Raw genomic sequence first — 27849 nt, forward strand, 5'->3', positions numbered from 1 at the left:
CCACACCTAGTTTGTGCCTGTAAAACAAGAAAGGGTTTTTATTTGGCCTAGCTCAGGGATAGAAGGATGTCTTGCTATTTTCATCAGATATATAACACTCCAATGTTAAAGAAAACAACTAGTTACTGTGTGCTCAAAATTTATACAAGTCAGTTGATGCTTCTCTAGTATTACTGTATTGCATTTAAAGTAATGCTAAAAGAACATTAGTCCTAGAGTTGAATTAGATATAAGAACATTTATCTTCTATTCTCAAGGTTTACAAAGTTACGAAGGCTTAGATTCTTCACATTTCATATTTATAGATGTTTGTTGAGAATAATCTTATAGAAAATTCTGAAAAATGTCATCATCCCATCATTCTAAACTAATGATTATTTCAATACATTGTTATAAGTCTATGAATGCATGAATATGACAATCAATTCTAGCCATTAAGATTAATAATTTTCTAAAAATGCAAATATTTTATACAGTATAATTTTGATAATGCAGCTTTACTTAGATTACTGTACCTTTTTATTCTAAGAGGCATCATGTGACCATCAATAGAACAGGGACAGCAAAACAGGATTATAAATTGTTATTAATTTTATACAAAAGGATTATGAAAATCTTCAAAAAGATCATTCTATTATGATAATTTCCCCAAATGCTACAGATTTGAGAGCTTTCTCTCTCCTCAATAGAAAAGAGAAATAGGAGGTAGGCTCTGCCCCCCATCGTGTCCTGACTCCAAACCGCACAGACAAATGGGGTTATTGAGTGTGAACCCAAGCTTCTCTTACACACCCCTGACATGCCCCTGGACCCCTCATAGGCTCACAGCACTGCCCTCTCCCTGCCCAGCCAGCCAGCCTCCCTCTGCCAGCTCCACCGTGTATACAGTCCTAATGCCCTTTTTGTTTTGTTCCCCATGCCCTCCATCTCTCTTGAAGTGTGATTGACAAATGAAAATTCTACATAGTTAAGGTGTACAACGTGATGATTTGGTACATTACAATCATGGTAATTAACATATCTATCTCCTCACGTAGTCACCCTTTGTGTGTGTGTGTGAGGACATTTAAGATCTCTTCTCACAAATTTTAAGTATACGATTCAGTATGATTAAGAATGGTTGCCGTGCTGTACATTAGATCCCAGCACGTATTCTCTAGTAACTGAAAGTTTATACCCCCTGACCAGCACCTTTGACTTCCCCTGCACCTCCCAATCCCTGATAACTACTATTCTATTCTCTGTTTCGGTGAGGTCTACATTTTTAGATGCCACAGATAAATGAGATCATGTAGACTTTTCTTTCTCTGTCTGACTTATTTTACTAAGCATAATATCCCCCGGGTTCATCCACATTGTCACAAATGACACGATTCCTTCTTTTTTTTTTTTTTTGAGACTGAGTCTCAGGCTAGAGTGTAGGGGCTCCATCTTGGCTCACTGCAAACTCTATCTCCCAGATTCAAGTGATTCTCCTGCCACAGCCTCCTGAGTAGCTGAGATTACAGGTATGTGTCACCACACCTGGCTCATTTTTGTATTTTTAGTGGAGACGGGGTTTCACTATGTTGGCCAGGCTGGTCTTGAACTCCTGACTAGTGGGCCTGCTTGGATTTTGGAGTCAACATATTTCTCATTTGAGTGTGTTACTCAGGCTCATCTACCGAGTGACTAAAAAACCTGCTAGTTTTGAGTAGAACCCAGAACAGCAGAAGGCTCTGCAGCGGGTCCGGCCTGCTGTGCGAGCTGCTGTGCCACGTGGGCCATACAATCCAGCAGATCCGACGGTGCTTGAGGGGTCAGTGGTAGATAGGGAGGGTATAGGAGAATCACAGCAGAGGCCCTTAAGATTCTGGAGCAAGGCCCTGCCGTTATCTGCAGATAAGTACTCTCCTTTTGACAGATAGTTCTTGGCCTTAGTAGAAACTAAATGCTTGACCATGGGCCGCCAAGTTACCACACAACCTGATTTGGCTCTCATGAACCGGGTGTTATCTGACCTACCGAGCCATAAAGTCAGTGTGCACAGCAGTGTTCCATCATTAAATGGAAGTAGTATACATGATCAGGCTCAAGCAGGCCCTGCAGACACAAGTAAGTTACATGAAGTGGCCCAAATGCCCATAGTTTCTACTCTTGCTACCCTGTCTTCTCCCCACCTGCACCCATTGCCTCATGGGAAGTACCCTATGATCAGCTGAAGAGGAAGAGGAGAAAAGGTCCTGGTTCACAGATGGTTCTGCACAATATGCAGGCACCATCTGAAGGTGGACAGCTGTAGCACTACAGCCCTGAGGGACACTGGTGAAGGAAAATCTTCTCAGTGGGCAGAACTTCAGGCAGTGCACCTGAGCATGCACTTTGCATAGAAGGGGAATGGCCAGATGTGCAATTATATGATGATCCATGAGCCGTAACCCTGGGCAACAAGGTGAAACCCCATCTCTACCAAAAATGCAAAAAATTAGCCAGCGATGGTGGTGCTTGCCTGTGGTCCCAGCTACTCGGGTGGCTGAGGAAGGTGGGGGGTTGCAGTGAGTGCAATCTCCAGCTCTCCAGCTTTCGAACTCCAGAACTTAGACTGATATTCCCTCTGGGTTCTCGGACCTTCAGCCTTGGACTGAAAATTACACCATGGGTTTTCCTGGTTCTGAAGCCTTCAGATTTGGACATAGCCATGCTACTGGCATCCCAGCTTGCAGACAACCTGTTATGAGGCTTCTCAGCCTCAGATATATATTTATTATTTCTTTTCACCTTGTAAACTTTAATCCATAATATAGTTTACCCAAGAACTAGTAACTGTGATGCTCACGCGTATCTTATTAGTTCTGTGTCTCTGGAGAACCCTGACAAATACAGTTGGGTTATGGTGATTTGGAGGCCATCAACTATGCCTGGCCCATAGCTGCACAGTTTCTAGTTCTTGGGTAAACTATATTGTGAATTAAAGTTTACAAGGTGAAAAGAAATCAGTTTCTCTTCTACTTACTTCAGAATTTTTGCAATGGTGATGTTTTGTTTTATATATACATTTCTGGTTTTATTTATAGGACTTGAACCTCAAATATGATTGGAATAAGGGCTGGGGGGAAAAAGGCAGGAATTTTAATTGGGAAGACAGAAAGATAGTTTTTGCTAAGACTGAAGTTTCCAGAAGCACTGAGCAGTTGCAGAATGGCCTTGATGAAGCCAGGGGTGGCCGGAAGAGCCAGTGAACCAATGGACTGGTCCAGCTCGGAGTTGCTTTGGAATCTCAAAGTCTGGGTTCAAATCTCAGTTCTTCTAGTTTAAGCAAAGAACATAACCTCCCTGAAATTCAGTTTTCTCATTTGTAAAATAGGGACATGACAGGATTTTAGGAAGGGTATGAGGATGGAATAAAACCATACAGGCAAGAAAATTTCCATAGTGCCTGTGCCCTGCTGTTGGGACTTGTTTCCCTCTGGACCCCGAGAATCAAGCCCAGGTGCTATATGAGACAGGCAAAACTTCCCTGACTTCCCAGGTCTAGAAATCTGCTTTAAAACAAGGATTTTGTTGTTGATGTTGTTGTCCAGGGCCGTGGCTCACATCTGTAATCCCAGCGCTTTCGGAGGCCAAGCTGGGCAGATCACCTGAGTCCAGGAGTTTGCAGCCTGGGCAACATGGCAAAAACCTGGCTCTGCAAAAAATACACAAGTTAGTTGGTTGTGGTGAGGTGCACCTGTAGTCCCAGCTACCTTGAGAGGCTGAGGTAGGAGAATCATCTGAGCCTGGGAAGTGGAGGTTTCAGTGAGCTCTGATCGTGCCACTGCACTCTAGCCTGGGTGAGAGGAGTAAAACTTCATCTAAAAAAAAACAAACAAAAAACTCCATAGATTTTTGATGTAGTTTTCATTTTATTTTATTTCATTTCTATGGCTTCCTCTCTCTCCAAATCAAATGACTTATCTCTTTAGGACTGGTAGATGGAGTTTTCCTAGTAGGTACAAACTGACTCTTAAGCAAAGAATACACTTCATTTATAAAATAACAGCAACTCCTTAGTAGTCTAGCGGTTAGACAAAATAAGTAAACATATAAATAAAACAGCAATGACAATGCAACAGAAAACCTCAGTTATCCTGAGCAAAACTCTTCCAGACACTGGAAATGTACACTTTTTTTAGTGATCAGTTTCATTTACTAAAGAAGGTTCACTCTTCAGGGAGACGGCAGGACTAAAGGGAGAAGCAATGTGAAAACACTTCAAAGCCATAAACTTACATAAACATAAATCTTATTAATAATGAGCACAGCATATTACATGTTTGATAAATGAGAGTGTAGCAAGTAGACAAACCTTCCTCTCCTGCCCTTCTCTGCTCTGGTAGATTCTGGGGCAGAGCTAAGCTCAACTCAGTTTCTGCTCATCCTTGCTGGTTTAATTCAATGAGTCGACCTGCAAACACAGCCAGGGTTCCAATGATGCAGATGAGCATGAAGACTCCGAGGAGAATGTGGTCCATCACCATTGCAACGTACTTCCACTCCTCCGCCGCCTGGGAGAGAGGAAAATGTTAGACGGAGTCTCCCTAAGGTGGTTTTTGGATTCGCAACATTCGTGCTTTACACCATCTAAGGGCCCTTCAATTTGTAGATCTCAAAGTCCTCCTATCCCTTAGCTGGCATTATCTTTATTTTTTGAATAGATTATTTACAAAGTGATACCTTACTAAGGTGGTCTAGAGGTGGTCACCAGGGTCCATCTTAGGTCAGTAGCTGCCCGTTGCATGCCACCTACTTGTCAAGCCAAACCCATCACCTGTGCTCATGCGTTTGGACATTTAAACCCAGAGGCATTGATTTCAAGCCACAGAGCTTACGTTGTTAGACTCCTGGTCTGCCTTCATGGTCTCTGCGATGTACTTGATGCCCTCAATGGCACTTTTCACCTCGGGGTGTTTGATCAGGGGAGAGTGGAAGCCCATGGGTGGAGGCCCGGGCTTCCCGGAAATGTCAGAGATATCAATGTCTTCTGTAAAAATCTTTTTGTCTTGCTTTTCTCTGGATGGTCTTTTCATTGTGGAGAAAAACATGATATTTGGGATAGTGTCGATAAAAACCTAACATAAAAAAGAAATCCATGCGTGAGAATTATTGTCCGTGAAGCAAGCATAAAATTCTATCTTTGAATTATCAATTCGATTTGGGGCAAGTCATTCAGTTTTTTTCAGCCTCTTTGCCCTTAAAACAAAAGAACTATACTAGATTTTTTTCAAAGATCCCTCTGTATCCGGGTCCTGTGAAATTACTATGGTTAACAGCGATGATTCTGTAATGTGAGAAGTTCGCCACTGGAGGGAGCCCATGTGCAGTCATTGACCTCAGGCCACCAATGCGCTTAAAAGCTTCAGCATCCCCGGCAGGTATGGAAAATGCCCTAGCAATGTGTCACCAGGATCAACTTTAACAGAAAGGGCCCCTCCACTTCAGATATATCCCACAAAATAGATAGACTGTTTTCTTCTGTTTCCTGTTCCTGAAGAAACTGCAGTACAAGTATTGCCAGGCGTCATCTAATAGCCTTCATGGAAACATGGACTCTTATTCTCCTCTTAAAAGAGTACATTGTAAGCAGTAGCTTCTTCTGTCAATTCCCGACAAATATTTTACACTCTGCACAAAAGATCCTGGACTTCAGTGTCTCTGTAAAGTTTTATCAAAAAAAGACATTTGAAATGTTAAATTTTTAAATTCGTAACATAAATATTTGAGACCAAGTCCATCAGTAAAACTCACTTTTTGACCTCTCTCATCAGGAACCCCCACCTCTAATTCTACTCTCAGCAGATGATTTCACCAGCAAAAAGTAAGCTACTCTGTTCACAAATTGGAAGATGTACAAAAGAAATCTCGGGAATATCATGGCATTTCAATAAAAGGCAGCGTTTGTTGATCTTTTCTAATCAAAGAGATTCTTTAAACTTGAATTTGGAATGAGCTTTGTTAATTCTATTTTTCTTTTCTCTCTGGGAAGGCTGCAGGAATTGTTTATTCCTAAAAAGAGGCCAAAGAAAGTTTCTTCCAAAAATTCCCTAAAGCCCAAAAAGAACTCAGTTCCTAAATAGCCCCAGGGGTTAGCTAGAAACCCACTGGTTCCTGGAAGGGGAGGCCAGTAGCTGTGCCCCCCGTGTGGGGTCTGCAGGGGCCACGGCCACTCACCTTCCGCACCCAGTTGGGCATGACATGGGTGCTGGGTGAGCGGTGGTGTGTGTTGATGACGATGACGGTGATGATGATGGACGCGATGACGAACACCATGGTGAACAGCATGTATTTTCCAATCAAGGGCACGGCACTGGACGTGGAGGGGATCAGCTCCACGATGACCAGAAGGAACACAGTCAAAGACAGTAAGACAGAGATACTCAGGGTCATCTTCTCCCCTGGAAAGACCAAAAAAAAAAAAAAAATCCCACAACCACCTATCTGGGATGGGCTGCAGTGTTCCCCCCACCTCGCCATTTACATGTGGAAGTCTTGAGCTCTGGGACCTCAGAATGTGACTGTATTTAAAGACAGGGACTTTAAAGAGGTAATTAAGTGAAAATGAGGTCATATGGGGCAGGGGGCTAATCCAGTATGACCGGTGTCCTTATAAGAAGAAGAGTTAGGATGCAGATGCACTAAGGGAAGGCTATGGGACACAGGAAGAAAATGGCCATTATAAACCAAGGGGAGAGGTCTCACAAGAAACCAACCCTGCTGGCCCCTTGATTTTAGAATTCCAGTCTCCAGGCCGAGCACAGTGGCTCACACCTGTAATCCCAGGACTTTGGGAGGCCGAGGCAGGCAGATAATGAGGTCAAGAGTTTGAGATCAGCCTGGCCAACATAGTGAAACCTTGTCTTTACTAAAAATAAAAATAAAAAAAAATTAGCCAGGCGTGGTGGCAGGCACCTGTAATCCCAGCTACTTGGGAGGCTGAGGCAGGAGAATCGCTTCAAACTGGGAAGTGGAGGTTGCAGTGAGCAGACATCGCACCACAGCACTCCAGCCCAGGCCACAGTGCAAGACTCCATCTCAAAAAAAAAAAGAAAGAAAGGAATAAAAAAGAATTCCAGTCTCTAGAACTGAGAGAAAACACATTTCTATTGTTTAAGCCTCCCAGTCTGTGGAGTTTGGTGTGGCAGCCCAAGCAAACGCATTCACCACTGAAACCCAAGGGTAAGAGGAGTGTGACCGGCATGTTCTCAGAGCATTATTCTGGGAAATCTCAATGCATTTTTTTTCTGCAGAATTTCCTAGGTAACCTCCATGCCTTAATTTTTCTGACAGCAGCCAGTGGAAGCACTTTCATTAGAGGCTGCCAAGCAGGAAATAGAACAAGATTCATCTCATGCTCCAGATTTCTATTTATTGGTGGAACCCAGGGAACTGAGAAGGGCTCTGGGTGGACAAGCTAGACTCGGTGTGGCAGTTTTTTCTTTTGCAGCAGAATGCATTAAGCCTTATAAAGCAGAATCATCTCGGGCCTACTTATCACCCAGCCGATGAATGGGCATCCTGGAAGTACACGTAACTTTCTGTTATTAAAGGAGGAAGCTGTAAGACCAAAACCCAAGAAAATGACAAAATCTGAAAGGCCAAGGAGAACTCCTTGGCATCCCAAGAGATCTTCTGATAGGTGGTTTTGCACCACTCACTGTCTCATTTTCATAGAAGAGGAAGTTTGTCTTCTCACTTACTTCTTCTGTTTTGCATTCTAAGGGAGCAGGGATTTCCCCAGCCCCTACATCTTTTCTGTAGACCCTTTGATCTCAGGAGGGTTTTGGCTGGGCAAACTTGGCAGCAGGAAGGTCAGGGGCCGAATGGCACTGAGGTATTTTTGTGATGCTTGACCACCTTAGATGCAGCAGAGAGGCTCTAGGGGGGACTTTCCCTGGCTGGCCTTGCTGTGTGGTGCTCCTGGTAACCCTTGTGTTACCCTGCTTTCAAGTATGAAGCTTTCCCTACTGGCTGCTTCCGGATACTAGAATATGTATAGAATATGTAGATACAAACAAGAAATTGTCAAATCTACCTGGTGGGTAGGAAAATCTTTCAAAGTGAAAAAGAAGACAATTACAAATACAAAATATTCATCCAGTTATATAAAATTTCTTGATTAATAATAATAGCCAGTATTTATCATGCATAGTGTTTTTGTTTGTTTGTTTGTTTGTTTGTTTTGTTTTGTTTTGTTTTTGAGACAGAGTCTTGTAATTCTGCCTGGAAGCCTTCTCTTATTATCTGTTGCCCAAGCTAGAGTGCAGTGGCACAATCTCAGCTCACTGCAACCTCTGCCTCCCAGGTTCAAGTGATTCTCCTGCCTCAGCCTCCCAAGTAGCTGGGACTACAGGCATGTGCCACCATGTGCAGCTAATTTTTGTATTTTTAGTAGAGACAGGCCAGGCTGGTCTCAAACTCCTAACCTCAAGTGATCCACCTGCCTTGGCCTCCCAAAATACTGGGATTACAGGTGTAAGCCACTGCGCCCAGCCTCTACATGCTTTTCAAGCACATATCATTTAATATATAAAATAATTTAACCAGAGACTCTGGTTCATTCCCATAATGCCCTGACAGTGTTTTTACTTTAAAAAGTTTCATCTGAGGGCCTGGGTGCAGTGGCTCATGCCTGTAATCCTAACACCTTGGGAGGCCAAGGCAGGGGAATCACTTGAGGCCAGGAGTTCAAGACTAGCCTGGGCAACATAGCAAGACTCCATCTCTATTTATTTATTTTTTTTAATGTAAAAAAGTATCATTTGATTGGAAAGTTAAAAAAAATTGTGTTTGTAATAATCTGTTTAAAAACGAATGCACAACAGGCACGGTGGTTCACACCTGTAATCCCAGCACTTTGGGAGGCCGAGGTGGGGAGATTGAGCCCAGGAGTTCATGACTGGCCGGGCAACATGGTGCAACCTCGTTTCTACAAAAGATACAAAAACTAGCCAAGTGTGGTGACAGCCTGTAGTCTCAGCTACTCAGGAGGCTGAGGTGAGAGGATCACTTGAGCGTGGGAGGTTGAGGCTGCAGTGAGCCATGATCATGCCACTGTACTCCAGCCTGGGTGACAGAGTGAGACCCAGTCTCCAAACAAAAACAAAAAGCCGATTGCAATCACTGGAACATGTATTCTGTGGGGTGAGGCACTTTCTGTCTTATTCTCTACGTCTGTCTGCCATATAATATTTGTTCAACAAATATTCATTGAATGAGTAAATAAATAATCTTTTTTCCTCATTGGCAAGTTGGATTTAAACTTTTGTGGTTTTTTTTTTAAAGTCATTTTGATAAAGGTTGCTACCTGTCATAAGCTTGAGGTCTATCTGTATCATCTTTCTTTTTTTTTTGAACTCGTCTGCCATCAATTGTTTCTAAATAGTGGCTTGGTGGCAGGCATACGGGTGCACTTTCCTCCTTTTTGGTAGATTGTTGTCGTTTAATAAAATTATGTCACAGATGTGATTGCTCAGTAGGAGGTAAGTCAGTCATCCGGGCTGATATGTGAGGAAGAATGGGCACTTGGGAAGTAGGGCCGTGTGTGCAAAGATACCACCATCTGGAAAAGAGATATGCAAAATCAGGTGGTGAGCAGTGGGTAAAGGAGTAAGACCAGGGTTATTTAGCATATAGAAAGTGACTTCGTAGAAAAAGTGGCATGAGAAATGTCTGGAGTCACACATCTTACCCAGCACATTTCTGGGCACAGTTGGTATTCAGCAAATAGGTATTGGTGCTTCATGCACTTGAACCAGCCTGAGCTACAATGTGCATCTTCAGGGTCATGTTCAACTTGACTCTCTGCCGCTCTGGACGTCTGCCCCAGCTGTGAGCTCCACTCACAGTGCCTCTCACCACTGCGCACGCCCACTCAGCAAATGCACTCTCCCAGTGATGATGATTTGGGTCGATCCGCCTGTTTGTTAGCACATGATTATTTCTGGCTTTCCCCAAAATAGCAGCACGAGACCTATCAGCGTCAGCAGCAGCAGTCATGGCAACTGCACCCACCTGAGTCTGTGGGCAGGTAGAACACCAGGCCAGTTAAGAAGGAGAACAGCAGGCAGGGGATGATGACGTTGACAATGAAGTAAAGGGGCAGGCGCTGCATGACGAAGTGGTAGGTGATGTCCAGGTAGGGGGTGTCAGGGCAGCAGGAGTAGAACACCCAGTGCTTCCAGCCCCGGGACTCCTTGATCACCCACTCCCCGCTCTCCATGAAGTTGCTCAGGTCTGGCTGGTCACTTTCCTGAGAAAGAAAATGGAGTTTGGAAATCCCAGGCATGTCACCCAGATGGGGGCAGCGTTTTGTAACCAGCAGTGGCAAGGCCACAGATTCCAGCTCTGTGGGTCACACACCCAGGAGGGACTCTGAGGCACTACTGCTTTGGGGTCTTAGATTTCTTTCCTATGACATAGAGGGGTTTGGACTAGTGGCATTCTCCATTTTATCTACACATTCAAGTCACCTGGGAGGTTTAAAGCATATTGATGCCCTACCACCACCCCAGACCCATTCCATCAAAATTCTTGAGACTGAGCCTGGGTGTAGGAAATTAATTTAAACTCCCATTTAGTTCTCCCTTCCCAAAGAACTCGAACCAACTAACGAGTACGGAAAGCCCCTGGATAATCATAGGCTGTCAGGACCAGTGAGAACTTGGGATGTTCTACCTTGTGTAACACCCCAAGTTCTAACTGGTCCTGAGAGCCTATGATTATCCAGGGGAAAGTTGGAGGCCCGAATCACACTTTTCCCGAAGCCACCCTTATCATATGTGGCCACTACCTACCGGGTTGATGGCCACAACAGAGCCGTCATAGGTCCAGGTGCCCAGCTTCATGCTGCAGTTCTGTTCATCAAAGGGAAAGTGGGTGACGATGATCTCACAGTAGCTTTTAAAGATGGCTGGAGGTGTCCATGTGATGTGGCCAGTGTAGTCCAGGAGCACTTTGGTGAACTTGACAATAGCAAAGTCACCATCTGCACTACAATTGGGATAAAAGAGAAAAATTGCTCTAAGTGACAGATGAGCCTTCCATTCTGCTTGGGGATGTGAACAGGTGCTAATTATAGAAGCTCTCTTTCGGGCAGTGTCACTTTTTATCTATTGCAATGTTTTCCAGATTTGATAATAAGAATCACCAGGGTGCTTGTTAAAAATACAGAGCCCTGCACACCCTCTAAGTAATCCCTGAATTTGAAGATCTGGGAAAGAATATGGGAACCCACAGTTTTAAAGAAATAACAGGTAACATGGGTCCACTGCATCCCAGATTATTTTTCCAGCCGTCAGGAGTATTTGTAATGTTAATATCTATCTATAGCCTCCCCAACGTACTCTGAGAGTTCTTTGGGAAAAAAAAACAACACACACACACAGGAATTTTACAAAAAAGCACCTCCAGCAGCTCATTACTGTGACAAGCAGGTTAGGGAAGGGCCTATTACTTTTTTCTTTTTTTTTCTTTTCTTTTTTTTTTCAGACAGAGTCTCGCTTTGTTGCCCAGGCTGGAGTGCAGTGGCACAATCTTGGCTCACAGCAACCTCTGCCTCCTGGGCTCAAGCAATTCTTTTGCAGCCTCCCAGGTAGCTGGAATTACAGGAACCCACCACCACACCCAGCAATTTTTTTTGTATTTTTAGAGACTGGGTTTCACTATGTTGGCCAGGCTAGTCTTGAACTCCTGACCTCAAGTGATCCACCCGCCTCAGCCTCCCAAAGTGCTAGGATTACAGGCATGAGCCACCACGCCTGACTGGCTTACTACTTTTTAAAGGACTATTTAGAACTCACTGGGGTGGAGTCACAAACTCAGATACTGTCAAGGCCAGGCAGGTGAGGAACGAGTGCAGAGTGACACTGCTGAACACAGCACCCCCTCTCCTGTCAGGAGGGTGCCACCTTGCAGTGTCCCCTGAGGTGCCCATGTGGGAATGAAGGCCCAATCTTGCCAGATATTTGGATTCTTCCTTAGAAGCTGGAAACCTAGATTTTTTAAAATCAAAAATTGCCAGATGCTGCCAGGTACAGTGGCTCATGCCTGTAACCCACCACTTTGGGAGACTGAGGCAGGAGGATCACTTGAGTCCGTGAGTTCAAGACCAGCCTGGGCAACAGTGAAACCTCATCTCTACTAAAAATTTTTTAAAAATTAGTAAGGCATGGTGGTATGTACCTGTAGTACCAGCTACCTGGGAGGCCGAGGCAGAGGATTGCTCGAGCCCAGGAGTTCAAGGTTGCAATGAGCTATGATCACACCACAATACTCCAGCATGAGCAATGGGGTAGAGACCTTGTTTCAAAAAAAAAAATCTGGAAGTTTAAATGTTGGATTTTCCTGGAGAAGCTAAAAATCAGATTTTAACGTGATATTTCTTGATTTTCAAATGTTGGCAATGATTTATTATTTTTAAAAAGACACCATGGGAGGTTCTGAAAAAACAAAATAAGCCACTTCTGCAGGCCTTATTCAGTAGGTAACTTCCTCTTTGCCTAAACAACAGCCTGTGTTCAGGGGATTTAGCAGAGGGCAGGGTGTTAGAATAGGTATTGAATGGGTGGGAGGGGTCTGCCTCAGTGGGATTTCAGGGGCATCATGGCATATGTTGGTTCCTCATGTCGTAAATCAAGAGATTTTATTCTCACTGATTTTTCCTTGGGACTGAAGTGGGCTCTTTACCTGGAAAACTGTGGCGTTGGATCCCCCAAAAACAGCCCCAAAGGACAGAGAGTCATAGGTTTGTCTTAGTCTTTTCTAATAAGCAGGTAAAATAGGGCTCTCTCCCCACCAGGGTGTTCCTGAGTGAGTTTGGCAAAAGAACCAAAGGATTTTAATTGCTCCTCTCAGATTCCTACTGCAAGAGAAACTTAAAGATACTCTGCTCTATCACCCATTTGTCCAAAAAGTTTACACAAGTGATCAGATAATTTGGCTCAAGCTTGAACCCCAACCATAATTGGACAACGTAGCAAAAAACCAAAGTTGGGAAGGGCCTGCCTTAAAGGGTAGCATTTTCATCCACTAGCCCTGTCGCCTTCCCTAAGCCGGCTAGGACACACAGCTTGTGAACTCCCTACACATGTTGTATAGTGTCAGACCATAAATCCTCGGGGCCGGTGTTGCATGCTCCTGCCTGGGAAGGATGCTTTTTGAAACGAACATTTCCTGATAAATGAAGGGTGTATGCTAATGAATGCGTCATTAGACTGGAGTGTCTTGAATCATATTATAATTTCACAACATGCAGGCTGTCGTGGGCCCCAGTGGACGGGCAGAGAAGGCATCCCAGGCCAACAGCAGCAGTGGGTGTCGGGAAGGTGTTCAGGATGTAACGAGTAACAACTCCAGGAGGCTCAAATATTTGGTAGGGAGGACACTGGATTCCAAGGAACTTAACAATAGGAGGTTCTGGGGCCTTGGAAAGTTGCCAGGTGCGCTGCAAGGGCTCTCAGGGATTAAATGTCGCCCACCCTCAGCCTGGATTCAATTTGGCTGCAGAAATCCTTTCTCTTTAAGACATGAGACACCATATGGCACCCCTAGCCCGTCAGCTTGGCTCTTGGTTTAGAGTGATTTCTTTTTTTTAATTTTGTAGAGATGGCATCTTGCTATGCTGCCCAGGCTGATCTCAAACTCCTGGCCTCAAGCAATCCTCACACCTTGGTGCTCCCAAAGTGCTGAGTTTACAGGTAGGTGTGAGCCACCATCCTGGGTGATTCAACATCAGCAGTAGTGAGAAGCTTCCGAGGGCACAGCCCTTCCATTAGGGCGCTTTCTCCACCGGCTCCACGAGCGCCCTCTGACACCTGTGCAGTGCTTACTTGTTATAGAGAACAAGGTCTGGGCGCCAGATCTTTTCTGAAGGAATGTGAATTTTTTTCACACCACCATAGTCATCTGGATTCCATTTTAGGTTGTAGTCCACCCATTGCTAGAAACAAAGACATGCTGCTAGTTAAAAAGCCAAAAACAGTTTTTAACATCTAAAGTTATCAAGGACCCTGATGTGCATGGAAATTAAGTATTGACAGAAATTGTGCTTCCATAAGAAAAGTTTGACTCAGAATTCAGCTTTCACTTTAGTAAACAAGGACAGCAAAAACATAGCACTGACGACACGCCTGCACTGTTTCCAGCACCTCACCTGTGTTAACTCATTTAGACCTCACACAATCCCATGAGGTGACAGTGGTCACTGACCTCATTCTACAAATGAGAAAACAAAGGAATCCTCCAAGTCACGCAGCTGGGAGGAGGCAGATCTACCATGTCACCCTGTCCACCCCCAGGAAAGGAGAAAGACCCTAGTATGAACATTTTCCTCAAGCAGGCAACATCATTTTTAAAAAGTATCATATATTTTTCTACATTATGAAAGTAATGGCTGGACGAGATGGCTCACGCCTGTAACCCAGCACTTTGGGAGGCCGAGGTGGGCGGATCACCTGAGGTCAGGAGTTTGAAACCAGCCTGGCCAACATGGTGAAACCCCGTCTCTACTAAAAATACAAAAATTAGTTGGGCATGGTGGTGTGCACCTGTAATCCCAGCTACTCGAGAGGCTGAGGCAGGAGAATTGCTTGAACCAGGGAGGCGGAGGTTGCAGTGAGCCAANTGTGTGGTGCTCCTGGTAACCCTTGTGTTACCCTGCTTTCAAGTATGAAGCTTTCCCTACTGGCTGCTTCCGGATACTAGAATATGTATAGAATAAGTAGATACAAACAAGAAATTGTCAAATCTACCTGGTGGGTAGGAAAATCTTTCAAAGTGAAAAAGAAGACAATTACAAATACAAAATATTCATCCAGTTATATAAAATTTCTTGATTAATAATAATAGCCAGTATTTATCATGCATAGTGTTTTTGTTTGTTTGTTTGTTTGTTTGTTTTGTTTTGTTTTGTTTTTGAGACAGAGTCTTGTAATTCTGCCTGGAAGCCTTCTCTTATTATCTGTTGCCCAAGCTAGAGTGCAGTGGCACAATCTCAGCTCACTGCAACCTCTGCCTCCCAGGTTCAAGTGATTCTCCTGCCTCAGCCTCCCAAGTAGCTGGGACTACAGGCATGTGCCACCATGTGCAGCTAATTTTTGTATTTTTAGTAGAGACAGGCCAGGCTGGTCTCAAACTCCTAACCTCAAGTGATCCACCTGCCTTGGCCTCCCAAAATACTGGGATTACAGGTGTAAGCCACTGCGCCCAGCCTCTACATGCTTTTCAAGCACATATCATTTAATATATAAAATAATTTAACCAGAGACTCTGGTTCATTCCCATAATGCCCTGACAGTGTTTTTACTTTAAAAAGTTTCATCTGAGGGCCTGGGTGCAGTGGCTCATGCCTGTAATCCTAACACCTTGGGAGGCCAAGGCAGGGGAATCACTTGAGGCCAGGAGTTCAAGACTAGCCTGGGCAACATAGCAAGACTCCATCTCTATTTATTTATTTTTTTTAATGTAAAAAAGTATCATTTGATTGGAAAGTTAAAAAAAATTGTGTTTGTAATAATCTGTTTAAAAACGAATGCACAACAGGCACGGTGGTTCACACCTGTAATCCCAGCACTTTGGGAGGCCGAGGTGGGGAGATTGAGCCCAGGAGTTCATGACTGGCCGGGCAACATGGTGCAACCTCGTTTCTACAAAAGATACAAAAACTAGCCAAGTGTGGTGACAGCCTGTAGTCTCAGCTACTCAGGAGGCTGAGGTGAGAGGATCACTTGAGCGTGGGAGGTTGAGGCTGCAGTGAGCCATGATCATGCCACTGTACTCCAGCCTGGGTGACAGAGTGAGACCCAGTCTCCAAACAAAAACAAAAAGCCGATTGCAATCACTGGAACATGTATTCTGTGGGGTGAGGCACTTTCTGTCTTATTCTCTACGTCTGTCTGCCATATAATATTTGTTCAACAAATATTCATTGAATGAGTAAATAAATAATCTTTTTTCCTCATTGGCAAGTTGGATTTAAACTTTTGTGGTTTTTTTTTTAAAGTCATTTTGATAAAGGTTGCTACCTGTCATAAGCTTGAGGTCTATCTGTATCATCTTTCTTTTTTTTTTGAACTCGTCTGCCATCAATTGTTTCTAAATAGTGGCTTGGTGGCAGGCATACGGGTGCACTTTCCTCCTTTTTGGTAGATTGTTGTCGTTTAATAAAATTATGTCACAGATGTGATTGCTCAGTAGGAGGTAAGTCAGTCATCCGGGCTGATATGTGAGGAAGAATGGGCACTTGGGAAGTAGGGCCGTGTGTGCAAAGATACCACCATCTGGAAAAGAGATATGCAAAATCAGGTGGTGAGCAGTGGGTAAAGGAGTAAGACCAGGGTTATTTAGCATATAGAAAGTGACTTCGTAGAAAAAGTGGCATGAGAAATGTCTGGAGTCACACATCTTACCCAGCACATTTCTGGGCACAGTTGGTATTCAGCAAATAGGTATTGGTGCTTCATGCACTTGAACCAGCCTGAGCTACAATGTGCATCTTCAGGGTCATGTTCAACTTGACTCTCTGCCGCTCTGGACGTCTGCCCCAGCTGTGAGCTCCACTCACAGTGCCTCTCACCACTGCGCACGCCCACTCAGCAAATGCACTCTCCCAGTGATGATGATTTGGGTCGATCCGCCTGTTTGTTAGCACATGATTATTTCTGGCTTTCCCCAAAATAGCAGCACGAGACCTATCAGCGTCAGCAGCAGCAGTCATGGCAACTGCACCCACCTGAGTCTGTGGGCAGGTAGAACACCAGGCCAGTTAAGAAGGAGAACAGCAGGCAGGGGATGATGACGTTGACAATGAAGTAAAGGGGCAGGCGCTGCATGACGAAGTGGTAGGTGATGTCCAGGTAGGGGGTGTCAGGGCAGCAGGAGTAGAACACCCAGTGCTTCCAGCCCCGGGACTCCTTGATCACCCACTCCCCGCTCTCCATGAAGTTGCTCAGGTCTGGCTGGTCACTTTCCTGAGAAAGAAAATGGAGTTTGGAAATCCCAGGCATGTCACCCAGATGGGGGCAGCGTTTTGTAACCAGCAGTGGCAAGGCCACAGATTCCAGCTCTGTGGGTCACACACCCAGGAGGGACTCTGAGGCACTACTGCTTTGGGGTCTTAGATTTCTTTCCTATGACATAGAGGGGTTTGGACTAGTGGCATTCTCCATTTTATCTACACATTCAAGTCACCTGGGAGGTTTAAAGCATATTGATGCCCTACCACCACCCCAGACCCATTCCATCAAAATTCTTGAGACTGAGCCTGGGTGTAGGAAATTAATTTAAACTCCCATTTAGTTCTCCCTTCCCAAAGAACTCGAACCAACTAACGAGTACGGAAAGCCCCTGGATAATCATAGGCTGTCAGGACCAGTGAGAACTTGGGATGTTCTACCTTGTGTAACACCCCAAGTTCTAACTGGTCCTGAGAGCCTATGATTATCCAGGGGAAAGTTGGAGGCCCGAATCACACTTTTCCCGAAGCCACCCTTATCATATGTGGCCACTACCTACCGGGTTGATGGCCACAACAGAGCCGTCATAGGTCCAGGTGCCCAGCTTCATGCTGCAGTTCTGTTCATCAAAGGGAAAGTGGGTGACGATGATCTCACAGTAGCTTTTAAAGATGGCTGGAGGTGTCCATGTGATGTGGCCAGTGTAGTCCAGGAGCACTTTGGTGAACTTGACAATAGCAAAGTCACCATCTGCACTACAATTGGGATAAAAGAGAAAAATTGCTCTAAGTGACAGATGAGCCTTCCATTCTGCTTGGGGATGTGAACAGGAGACAGCTGTTAATTATTCAGGTGCTAATTATAGAAGCTCTCTTTCGGGCAGTGTCACTTTTTATCTATTGCAATGTTTTCCAGATTTGATAATAAGAATCACCAGGGTGCTTGTTAAAAATACAGAGCCCTGCACACCCTCTAAGTAATCCCTGAATTTGAAGATCTGGGAAAGAATATGGGAACCCACAGTTTTAAAGAAATAACAGGTAACATGGGTCCACTGCATCCCAGATTATTTTTCCAGCCGTCAGGAGTATTTGTAATGTTAATATCTATCTATAGCCTCCCCAACGTACTCTGAGAGTTCTTTGGGAAAAAAAAACAACACACACACACAGGAATTTTACAAAAAAGCACCTCCAGCAGCTCATTACTGTGACAAGCAGGTTAGGGAAGGGCCTATTACTTTTTTCTTTTTTTTTCTTTTCTTTTTTTTTTCAGACAGAGTCTCGCTTTGTTGCCCAGGCTGGAGTGCAGTGGCACAATCTTGGCTCACAGCAACCTCTGCCTCCTGGGCTCAAGCAATTCTTTTGCAGCCTCCCAGGTAGCTGGAATTACAGGAACCCACCACCACACCCAGCAATTTTTTTTGTATTTTTAGAGACTGGGTTTCACTATGTTGGCCAGGCTAGTCTTGAACTCCTGACCTCAAGTGATCCACCCGCCTCAGCCTCCCAAAGTGCTAGGATTACAGGCATGAGCCACCACGCCTGACTGGCTTACTACTTTTTAAAGGACTATTTAGAACTCACTGGGGTGGAGTCACAAACTCAGATACTGTCAAGGCCAGGCAGGTGAGGAACGAGTGCAGAGTGACACTGCTGAACACAGCACCCCCTCTCCTGTCAGGAGGGTGCCACCTTGCAGTGTCCCCTGAGGTGCCCATGTGGGAATGAAGGCCCAATCTTGCCAGATATTTGGATTCTTCCTTAGAAGCTGGAAACCTAGATTTTTTAAAATCAAAAATTGCCAGATGCTGCCAGGTACAGTGGCTCATGCCTGTAACCCACCACTTTGGGAGACTGAGGCAGGAGGATCACTTGAGTCCGTGAGTTCAAGACCAGCCTGGGCAACAGTGAAACCTCATCTCTACTAAAAATTTTTTAAAAATTAGTAAGGCATGGTGGTATGTACCTGTAGTACCAGCTACCTGGGAGGCCGAGGCAGAGGATTGCTCGAGCCCAGGAGTTCAAGGTTGCAATGAGCTATGATCACACCACAATACTCCAGCATGAGCAATGGGGTAGAGACCTTGTTTCAAAAAAAAAAATCTGGAAGTTTAAATGTTGGATTTTCCTGGAGAAGCTAAAAATCAGATTTTAACGTGATATTTCTTGATTTTCAAATGTTGGCAATGATTTATTATTTTTAAAAAGACACCATGGGAGGTTCTGAAAAAACAAAATAAGCCACTTCTGCAGGCCTTATTCAGTAGGTAACTTCCTCTTTGCCTAAACAACAGCCTGTGTTCAGGGGATTTAGCAGAGGGCAGGGTGTTAGAATAGGTATTGAATGGGTGGGAGGGGTCTGCCTCAGTGGGATTTCAGGGGCATCATGGCATATGTTGGTTCCTCATGTCGTAAATCAAGAGATTTTATTCTCACTGATTTTTCCTTGGGACTGAAGTGGGCTCTTTACCTGGAAAACTGTGGCGTTGGATCCCCCAAAAACAGCCCCAAAGGACAGAGAGTCATAGGTTTGTCTTAGTCTTTTCTAATAAGCAGGTAAAATAGGGCTCTCTCCCCACCAGGGTGTTCCTGAGTGAGTTTGGCAAAAGAACCAAAGGATTTTAATTGCTCCTCTCAGATTCCTACTGCAAGAGAAACTTAAAGATACTCTGCTCTATCACCCATTTGTCCAAAAAGTTTACACAAGTGATCAGATAATTTGGCTCAAGCTTGAACCCCAACCATAATTGGACAACGTAGCAAAAAACCAAAGTTGGGAAGGGCCTGCCTTAAAGGGTAGCATTTTCATCCACTAGCCCTGTCGCCTTCCCTAAGCCGGCTAGGACACACAGCTTGTGAACTCCCTACACATGTTGTATAGTGTCAGACCATAAATCCTCGGGGCCGGTGTTGCATGCTCCTGCCTGGGAAGGATGCTTTTTGAAACGAACATTTCCTGATAAATGAAGGGTGTATGCTAATGAATGCGTCATTAGACTGGAGTGTCTTGAATCATATTATAATTTCACAACATGCAGGCTGTCGTGGGCCCCAGTGGACGGGCAGAGAAGGCATCCCAGGCCAACAGCAGCAGTGGGTGTCGGGAAGGTGTTCAGGATGTAACGAGTAACAACTCCAGGAGGCTCAAATATTTGGTAGGGAGGACACTGGATTCCAAGGAACTTAACAATAGGAGGTTCTGGGGCCTTGGAAAGTTGCCAGGTGCGCTGCAAGGGCTCTCAGGGATTAAATGTCGCCCACCCTCAGCCTGGATTCAATTTGGCTGCAGAAATCCTTTCTCTTTAAGACATGAGACACCATATGGCACCCCTAGCCCGTCAGCTTGGCTCTTGGTTTAGAGTGATTTCTTTTTTTTAATTTTGTAGAGATGGCATCTTGCTATGCTGCCCAGGCTGATCTCAAACTCCTGGCCTCAAGCAATCCTCACACCTTGGTGCTCCCAAAGTGCTGAGTTTACAGGTAGGTGTGAGCCACCATCCTGGGTGATTCAACATCAGCAGTAGTGAGAAGCTTCCGAGGGCACAGCCCTTCCATTAGGGCGCTTTCTCCACCGGCTCCACGAGCGCCCTCTGACACCTGTGCAGTGCTTACTTGTTATAGAGAACAAGGTCTGGGCGCCAGATCTTTTCTGAAGGAATGTGAATTTTTTTCACACCACCATAGTCATCTGGATTCCATTTTAGGTTGTAGTCCACCCATTGCTAGAAACAAAGACATGCTGCTAGTTAAAAAGCCAAAAACAGTTTTTAACATCTAAAGTTATCAAGGACCCTGATGTGCATGGAAATTAAGTATTGACAGAAATTGTGCTTCCATAAGAAAAGTTTGACTCAGAATTCAGCTTTCACTTTAGTAAACAAGGACAGCAAAAACATAGCACTGACGACACGCCTGCACTGTTTCCAGCACCTCACCTGTGTTAACTCATTTAGACCTCACACAATCCCATGAGGTGACAGTGGTCACTGACCTCATTCTACAAATGAGAAAACAAAGGAATCCTCCAAGTCACGCAGCTGGGAGGAGGCAGATCTACCATGTCACCCTGTCCACCCCCAGGAAAGGAGAAAGACCCTAGTATGAACATTTTCCTCAAGCAGGCAACATCATTTTTAAAAAGTATCATATATTTTTCTACATTATGAAAGTAATGGCTGGACGAGATGGCTCACGCCTGTAACCCAGCACTTTGGGAGGCCGAGGTGGGCGGATCACCTGAGGTCAGGAGTTTGAAACCAGCCTGGCCAACATGGTGAAACCCCGTCTCTACTAAAAATACAAAAATTAGTTGGGCATGGTGGTGTGCACCTGTAATCCCAGCTACTCGAGAGGCTGAGGCAGGAGAATTGCTTGAACCAGGGAGGCGGAGGTTGCAGTGAGCCAAGATCATGCCACTGCACTCCAGCCTGGCAACAGAGTGAGACTCTGTCTAAAAATAAATAAATAAATAAATTAGCCAGGAGTGGTGGCGGGCCCCTGTAATCCAAGCTATTTGGGAGGCTGAGGCAGGAGAATATCTTGAACCCAGGAAACGGAGGTTGCAGTGAGCTGAGATCACACCACTGCACTCCAGCCTGGGTGACAGAGCAAGACTCCATCTCAGAAAATAGAAAAAAGGAAAAAAAAAAAAAGTAATACATATTGAGCGTCCCAAATCTGAAATCTGAAATGCTCCAAAATCCAAAACTTTTTGAGCACCAACATAGTGCTCAAAGAAAATGCTCACTGGAGAATTTTGAATTTCAGATTTTCAGATTTGGGATGTTCAACTGGTAAGCATATGCAAATATTTCAAAATAAAAAATCCAAAATTTGAAACACTTCTGGTCCCAAGCATGTTGGGAAAGGGGAACTCCACCTGTGTGTGCCCACTGCAGCGCCATGCTGCGGGCTCAGCTGTGTCTAAAACTCATGCTGAAGCCCTAACTCCCAGCGTTTCAGAATTTGGAGATAGGTTCTTTACAGAGGTAACTATGTTAAAATTAAGTCATTAAAATAGACTCTCACTTAATATGACCGGTGTCCTTATAGAAAGGGGAAATTTAAAGACACATATATATTTAAATATACATATATATCACATACACAAGAACACCACCTGAACATGAAGACAGTCATCTACAAGATGAGGAGAGAGGCCTAGGACAGATTCTTCCTCACAGCCCTCAGAAGGAACCAACCTTGCCAATACCTAGACTTCTATCTTCCAGAACTATGAGATGATAAATTTCTGTTGTTTAAGACACCCGGTTATGGCAGCCCTAGAAAACTAATACACACAGAAGAAGCCCTAAAGTTTAAAACAAACAAACAAACAAACAAAAAACCCAAAATCAAACAGGAACCATACTTTCACCATCTCGAAAATATCGATTTCAACATTTTGGTACATATCCCTGTTACCCAAATTGAGTTCCTCTGGGCCCAGGTTTAATTACGGGGGGAATAAAAATGACGTGACATACATGCAAATCTGGCTGAGTTACCTGTTTCAGACGCACATTGGTTGTCACGATCTGATTTACTTCATCCTGGAAAAAAAATAAGGCATCATCTTTATGAGGGAGAGAGGGGAACCAGGGAAGAAAACCCTGGGGTGAGAGGTGCAGGTGTGTGGGCAGCCCGGAGCACTCTTGTCTCACCACGTTGATGAGCTGTATCAGCTGCAGGCCCACGGTGACCTCCACGGCCTGGCGGTGGTCTTCCACTGGCCGCACCACACTGCTGTAGTCTTGAAATAGCTTTGCCACCAGACGGGTCTCATGTTCGGAGCCCAGGACAAGGCCAGCTGAGACAGCAGATGAAACCCACGCTGTCAGATTCCACTCCCCACCCTCCAAACACACAAACATGAGGAACTGAGACATAAGCAGCTAATGGAAGGCACACAGGCCTCCTTGTTGAAAGGCTCCCAAATGCAGCTGTTATTGCCTTAAGTTTTTTTCCAAGTACAGTTGCTGTTATGGTCCCTTACCAGGTGACTGTAGGGTGTGCCAGATAATCACCACAATTGTATTTTGGACAGGTGACATTCTTTAATACAGCCTGGCTGAATCAAGTTTGCCAGGCACACATGCTAATCTCTGTGTTTCAGAGTCTGGTCATGTGTAATGAAATCTTGCACTGGCTATGTCAGATCTCATGATGCCATGAACAGCCAAAATTGATGCTGGTTCAAACCCACTAGAGTGGTCATAATTAACAAGTGGAAAATAACAAGGGTTGGGGAGGTTGCAGAGAAACTGGAACCTCATATGTTGCTGGTTGGAATGTAAAATGGCAGTTCCTCAGCAAGTTCAACACAGTGGCCGCACAATCCCGCAATCCCACTCCTAGGTCCACAGTCGAAAGAAGAGCAGCACTATTTACAATAGCCAAAGGGTAGAAACAGTTGGAGTGTCCATTAACAGGTAAATGGATGGATAAACTATGGTATATCCATACAATGAACTATTATGCAGACATGAAAAGGAATTATGTACTGACACATGCTACAACATGGATGGCGCTTGGAAACGTTTTGCTAAGTGAAAGAAGTCAGGCACAATGGGGCAAGTATTCTATGATTTCATCTACGTGAAGTATCCAGAATAGGTAAATCCATGCTGAGAGAAAGCAGACTTGGAGTTACCAGGAACTTGGGGGAGAGAGAGACGGGGTGGGAATCATTAATGTGCCTTAAGTTTCCCTTTGAGATGATGAAAACATTTTCTGGAAATAGATAATGGTAATGTTTATATAGCATTATGAATGGACTTAATGCCATTGAATTGTATAAAGTGGTTAAAACGGTAAATTTTATGAAATGCATATTTTACTACGATTTTTAAAAATGCCACACACGCCCCAGTTAAGTTGTTAAAATAGAGTGAAAACTGTGCTTTGTTGATCTGGGTTTGGGGTTCCTAGTTGGAAAATGAGTGATTCCAAGGAACTTTGACTATATTTTCCTTCAGGATAGAGAGCAATACCTAATACTCTCAGGGCCCACAGCCCCTGTTTCTGTTTACAACTCTTTGCAATCTTTATCAGCTGCAGACAAGGCAGGCAGGCAGACATTCTCACCTGAGATTCAGAGAGGCTGGACAACTTGTCCAAGGTCCTGTGACCAGCAAGCGCAAAGCTCGGATTAGAATCCTGTCATTCTGTGCTGCGGTCCTGCACTAACTCTTGATACTAACAGTGTGTTGTGAGCTGTCCTGGAAACTCACAACGGCATGTGCCACTATTCCTATGAGAAAATGTGATCCAAATCCCAAGTGTCTTATGAAGGATCTTTGTAATTCAAGCCTTCCATGGGTTGGAGACTGCATGTCCAGAGCTGGGAGAGGAAGTAGACACACGATCCATTTGCCTTCATTCATGTAACCAGATCTCCCCTTTCTACAGGCTATTGCTGAGGCTGCAATGCAGTGGCACAATCACAGCTCACTGCAGCCTCGACCTCCCAGGCTCAAGCAATCCTCCCATCTCAGCCTCCCCCAACCAAGCAGCTGGGACCCCATCTCTATAAAAAATACAAAAATTACCTGGGCGTGCACCACCACACCCAGCTAATTTTTGTATTTTTTGTAGGGACAGGGTTTTGCCATGTTGTCCAGGCTGGTCTCAAACTCCTGAGCTCAAGCTATCCGCTCGCCTTGTCCTCCCAAAGTGCTGGGATTACAGGTAAGAACCACCTCACCTGACTAGTTTCACAAGTTTTCCGAACCCAGAATGTTCCAAGGGCACCCAAGGTGCCCAACCATGCAGATATTTCACACGATATTTCCCCAAAACCACCTTTTGCATTTGAGGACTCTTGAAGTAATATGTTTTTTGAAGATCCAGTTTTTGCCACCACCCCATTGAGCCCCTGGGACTTGATAATCCTGTCCTTCACGCATTTTCTATCCCGGGCCTCATCGTTCATGGTGGGGTTGCAGACTGGAATGGATTACTGAGCGCCTTGGCCACTGAATTTGAAGCTGTTGCTTTGGCCTTGCCCTGGGTTGTTTATTTTTAAATGACTGTTCATTCCAATTTGACAGGAAGAACATATTAGAAAGCAGATGATAAGCAGATGGTCAGCATTATGTAGCAGGAGAACTATGTAGACCAACCCTACGGCCCACTATGAAGAAGAGGAAGTTGAGAGAAGCAGGCATAATGAGCATTCCAGGGACAGTCACCTCCTCCTCTCCCACCCTAGACAATAACGGGGTGACCGTTCCTTCTGTAAGGAATTTCTACGGAATTCCCAAGGAGGGCTTCATTTCTTAGATGGTTTCGTTGGTTTCCTTTTCTTTCTTCCCCCCCAAAGCAGTGTAGAGTGTTAGAAAACTCACAGGACTCAAAGTCCAGAACTCTATGATTCCCTTCGCAACTCCAATATGGCCTGGAGAGTTGGGGTAGTTCTTCGTGGATTCAATGAATTACAGTAAATCCTTTTATAAAAAGATAGGGCATAACAAACATAGAGATAAAAAATTAAATAATGTCAAATCTCTGTTTTGAGCAAAACTATATTTAGAATCTTTATTCAGATGATGGTAACATTCATTCATTCATGAAATATTTGTTGAGCATTTACTGTGAGCAAAACATTGTTTTGGGAACTTGGAGATATTCACTTTCTACGCTCATGGAGACTGACGTTTGTCATTTATGTAAATAACTGTGAACAAGTTGGAAAGTGATAAGCCACAAGAAAGATGGCAATGAAGTACTTGGGATTCCAGAGGCGAAGAGAAGAGAAAGTTGAAATGAAATGTGCTGTATAAATAGAACAGAGATCATGCTGTGTTAAGCTAACACAGGAAAAGGGTCCCTGATATAAATGACCATTTTGCCCACAAAGGACTGATTCTAAGAAGGGAAACTCAACCACAATTTCAAAGTGCTCCTTTTGTACCACACTGGTTCAATTTGCATTTTTATGCAGGAAATAGCCTCCTGGGCTGGGCAAAAGAAATTTTGAACTGTTACTAGTCCCATGGACCATTATTATCCTAACCTGATCCTGTAGCTCTTGCTACCTTTGGCTAATTCAGGCTGTGTTTTCTGACTGTCCATGTAATAAATCGCGTCTCACATTGACCATGTTCCAAAATGTATAAATTAATTGACCTTGGGCAGGTCAGCTTTAGTTTTCTCGTAATAAAAAATTGAGGATGTTCGACTGCGTGATCTAGCTCTAAATTTCTATAAATCACACAAGGGAATTGATACCAGAAAACTCTAGATTTGACCTAAATATATATCACATATTTCTTTAATAGCTAATCATGCATTTTTGGTTAGCAATAACCAAAATCCTAAGAGATCTCTTAAGGATTTTTACATTAAAGCGTACCATTTAAGAACTTTTCAGTGAGTGTGGTTTTGTGTGTGTGTGTGCGTGCATGTGCACACACACACACACACACACACACACACACCAGGCCAGCTTTGGTTGGATAAAGTCCAAATCCCACAAGATATAATTTATCTGAGTCTAGGCTTTTTCACTCAACTCTGCTATTGAAAAAAATTAATAATAAAGCTTTTTGCCTCTTGCCCAGAAGGCTTGTGTTTTTCAGAGCAATATTAGAAATGAAAAATCACAGGATGTCAGCCACGTTGTTTCTCAGTTGGGATGATATCACCAGCAAACTTTTATGTGAAGCAATCACCAAACATGTCCCGTTTCCCTCTAGCGGAAGTCTGGGATTCAGGATGGTGTTTCAGCTGCTGTGTTAGGACACATTCCAGAGTAGCATGCAGGTCAAACGCTGTGCAAGATTTATAGTTTCAATTCAAACCCAAACCTACATATAGTAACATCCTTTAAAAAAAAAGTAGATAGGAATGCATTCATATGGAATTTTTTTTTTACTCCAGAAATAAAAAAAAATTATAAAACATTCCTGTCTCTATGGAGAGAGTTTAGTTACAATTATTAACTGGTTTCTATCTCCAGCACATGTAGCTGTCAATCAGTCCTCTTTATTACTAGAATTCTCCTGGAGCAGTAAAGGGGCTTGTTAACTCCATTGTTGGTGATAATAAGGCACCATTCTAAGTCTCTATGGTTGTTTAAATATGAACCCCAGGACACTACCATGGTCTACAAGGGGTCCAGGTCCTGTAAGTTGTGCAGAGCTTTCAGAGGGGTGAGTCGGCTGCCAGGCATGATGGAAGGAGAGACGTGCGTGTCTACTTTGTAGTCTTTGGCCAGGCAGTTCCTATTTTAATTAGGAAACACAAACTAAAAGTCTTTATCCAGAAACTCAATCAAGCGATATCAGGAAGAAACTGACAGAGCAGCCTCTGGTTGGGGAGGCTCTGCCATTTTGTGGTCTCATCAAAGAAGCAAGACTTTGATTATGGGGCCTCCAGGACTTTAGCCTCAAAGAGAGCCCTGTCCCCACCCCTGACCCCAGCACTTACCTGAGCAAAGGCTAAAGAGCAGAAAGAGAGGCCGGGGCTCCATAGGGTACCAAAGCTGGCGTGGATCAGGGCAGAGTGGCGGTCCGTGCTGCTCACTGGCACTCTGGCTGGGTGCTTGGCTGCCGGAGGGTTTGGAAGGCGAGTCGGCTCAGTGGAGCTATTGTTTTACACCACCTGTTTGCAGGAGTGACAGCTGGGCTGCCCTCAGCCCTGGAGCCCGGGGAGTTGCTGGGACCGTACGCCATTACAGATGTGCCTGGCTTTACACAATTGCCTCCCCTCGACAAGCTGAGTATGAACTGCATTATATTTTAAATGTACCAGGAGTCAGATCTTAATGGAACAAAGGTATAGAAAGGAAGGAATTATTTTGAAGGGTGAGCCAACCCCTCCCTTTTGTGTAAAGCAGAACTTCATCTCTGTGGGTTGATTTGATTAGGGTCATTTAGTCT

At 44.3% G+C, this 27849-nt stretch overlaps 1 protein-coding gene across 1 annotated transcript; it reads right to left on the reverse strand.

Moving 5' to 3' along the window:
• Positions 1-3871: 3871 nt before the first annotated feature.
• On the reverse strand, positions 3872-27540 carry CHRNA1 (cholinergic receptor nicotinic alpha 1 subunit). The gene is made up of 9 exons (XM_017538259.2): positions 27398-27540; positions 22630-22775; positions 22474-22518; positions 20579-20688; positions 17524-17719; positions 16742-16979; positions 6187-6410; positions 4848-5087; positions 3872-4523 (listed from the first exon to the last, which is right to left on the reverse strand). The coding sequence occupies exons 1-9, from the start codon at positions 27438-27440 to the stop codon at positions 4392-4394; spliced, it is 1374 nt and encodes a 457-aa protein (XP_017393748.1). The 5' UTR covers positions 27441-27540; the 3' UTR covers positions 3872-4391.
• Between the last annotated feature and the right edge of the window lie 309 nt (positions 27541-27849).

The sequence above is a fragment of the Cebus imitator genome, unplaced genomic scaffold (genome assembly GCF_001604975.1).
Source record: "Cebus imitator isolate Cc_AM_T3 unplaced genomic scaffold, Cebus_imitator-1.0 Scaffold110, whole genome shotgun sequence".
In the NCBI taxonomy this organism is placed as follows: domain Eukaryota; kingdom Metazoa; phylum Chordata; class Mammalia; order Primates; family Cebidae; genus Cebus; species Cebus imitator.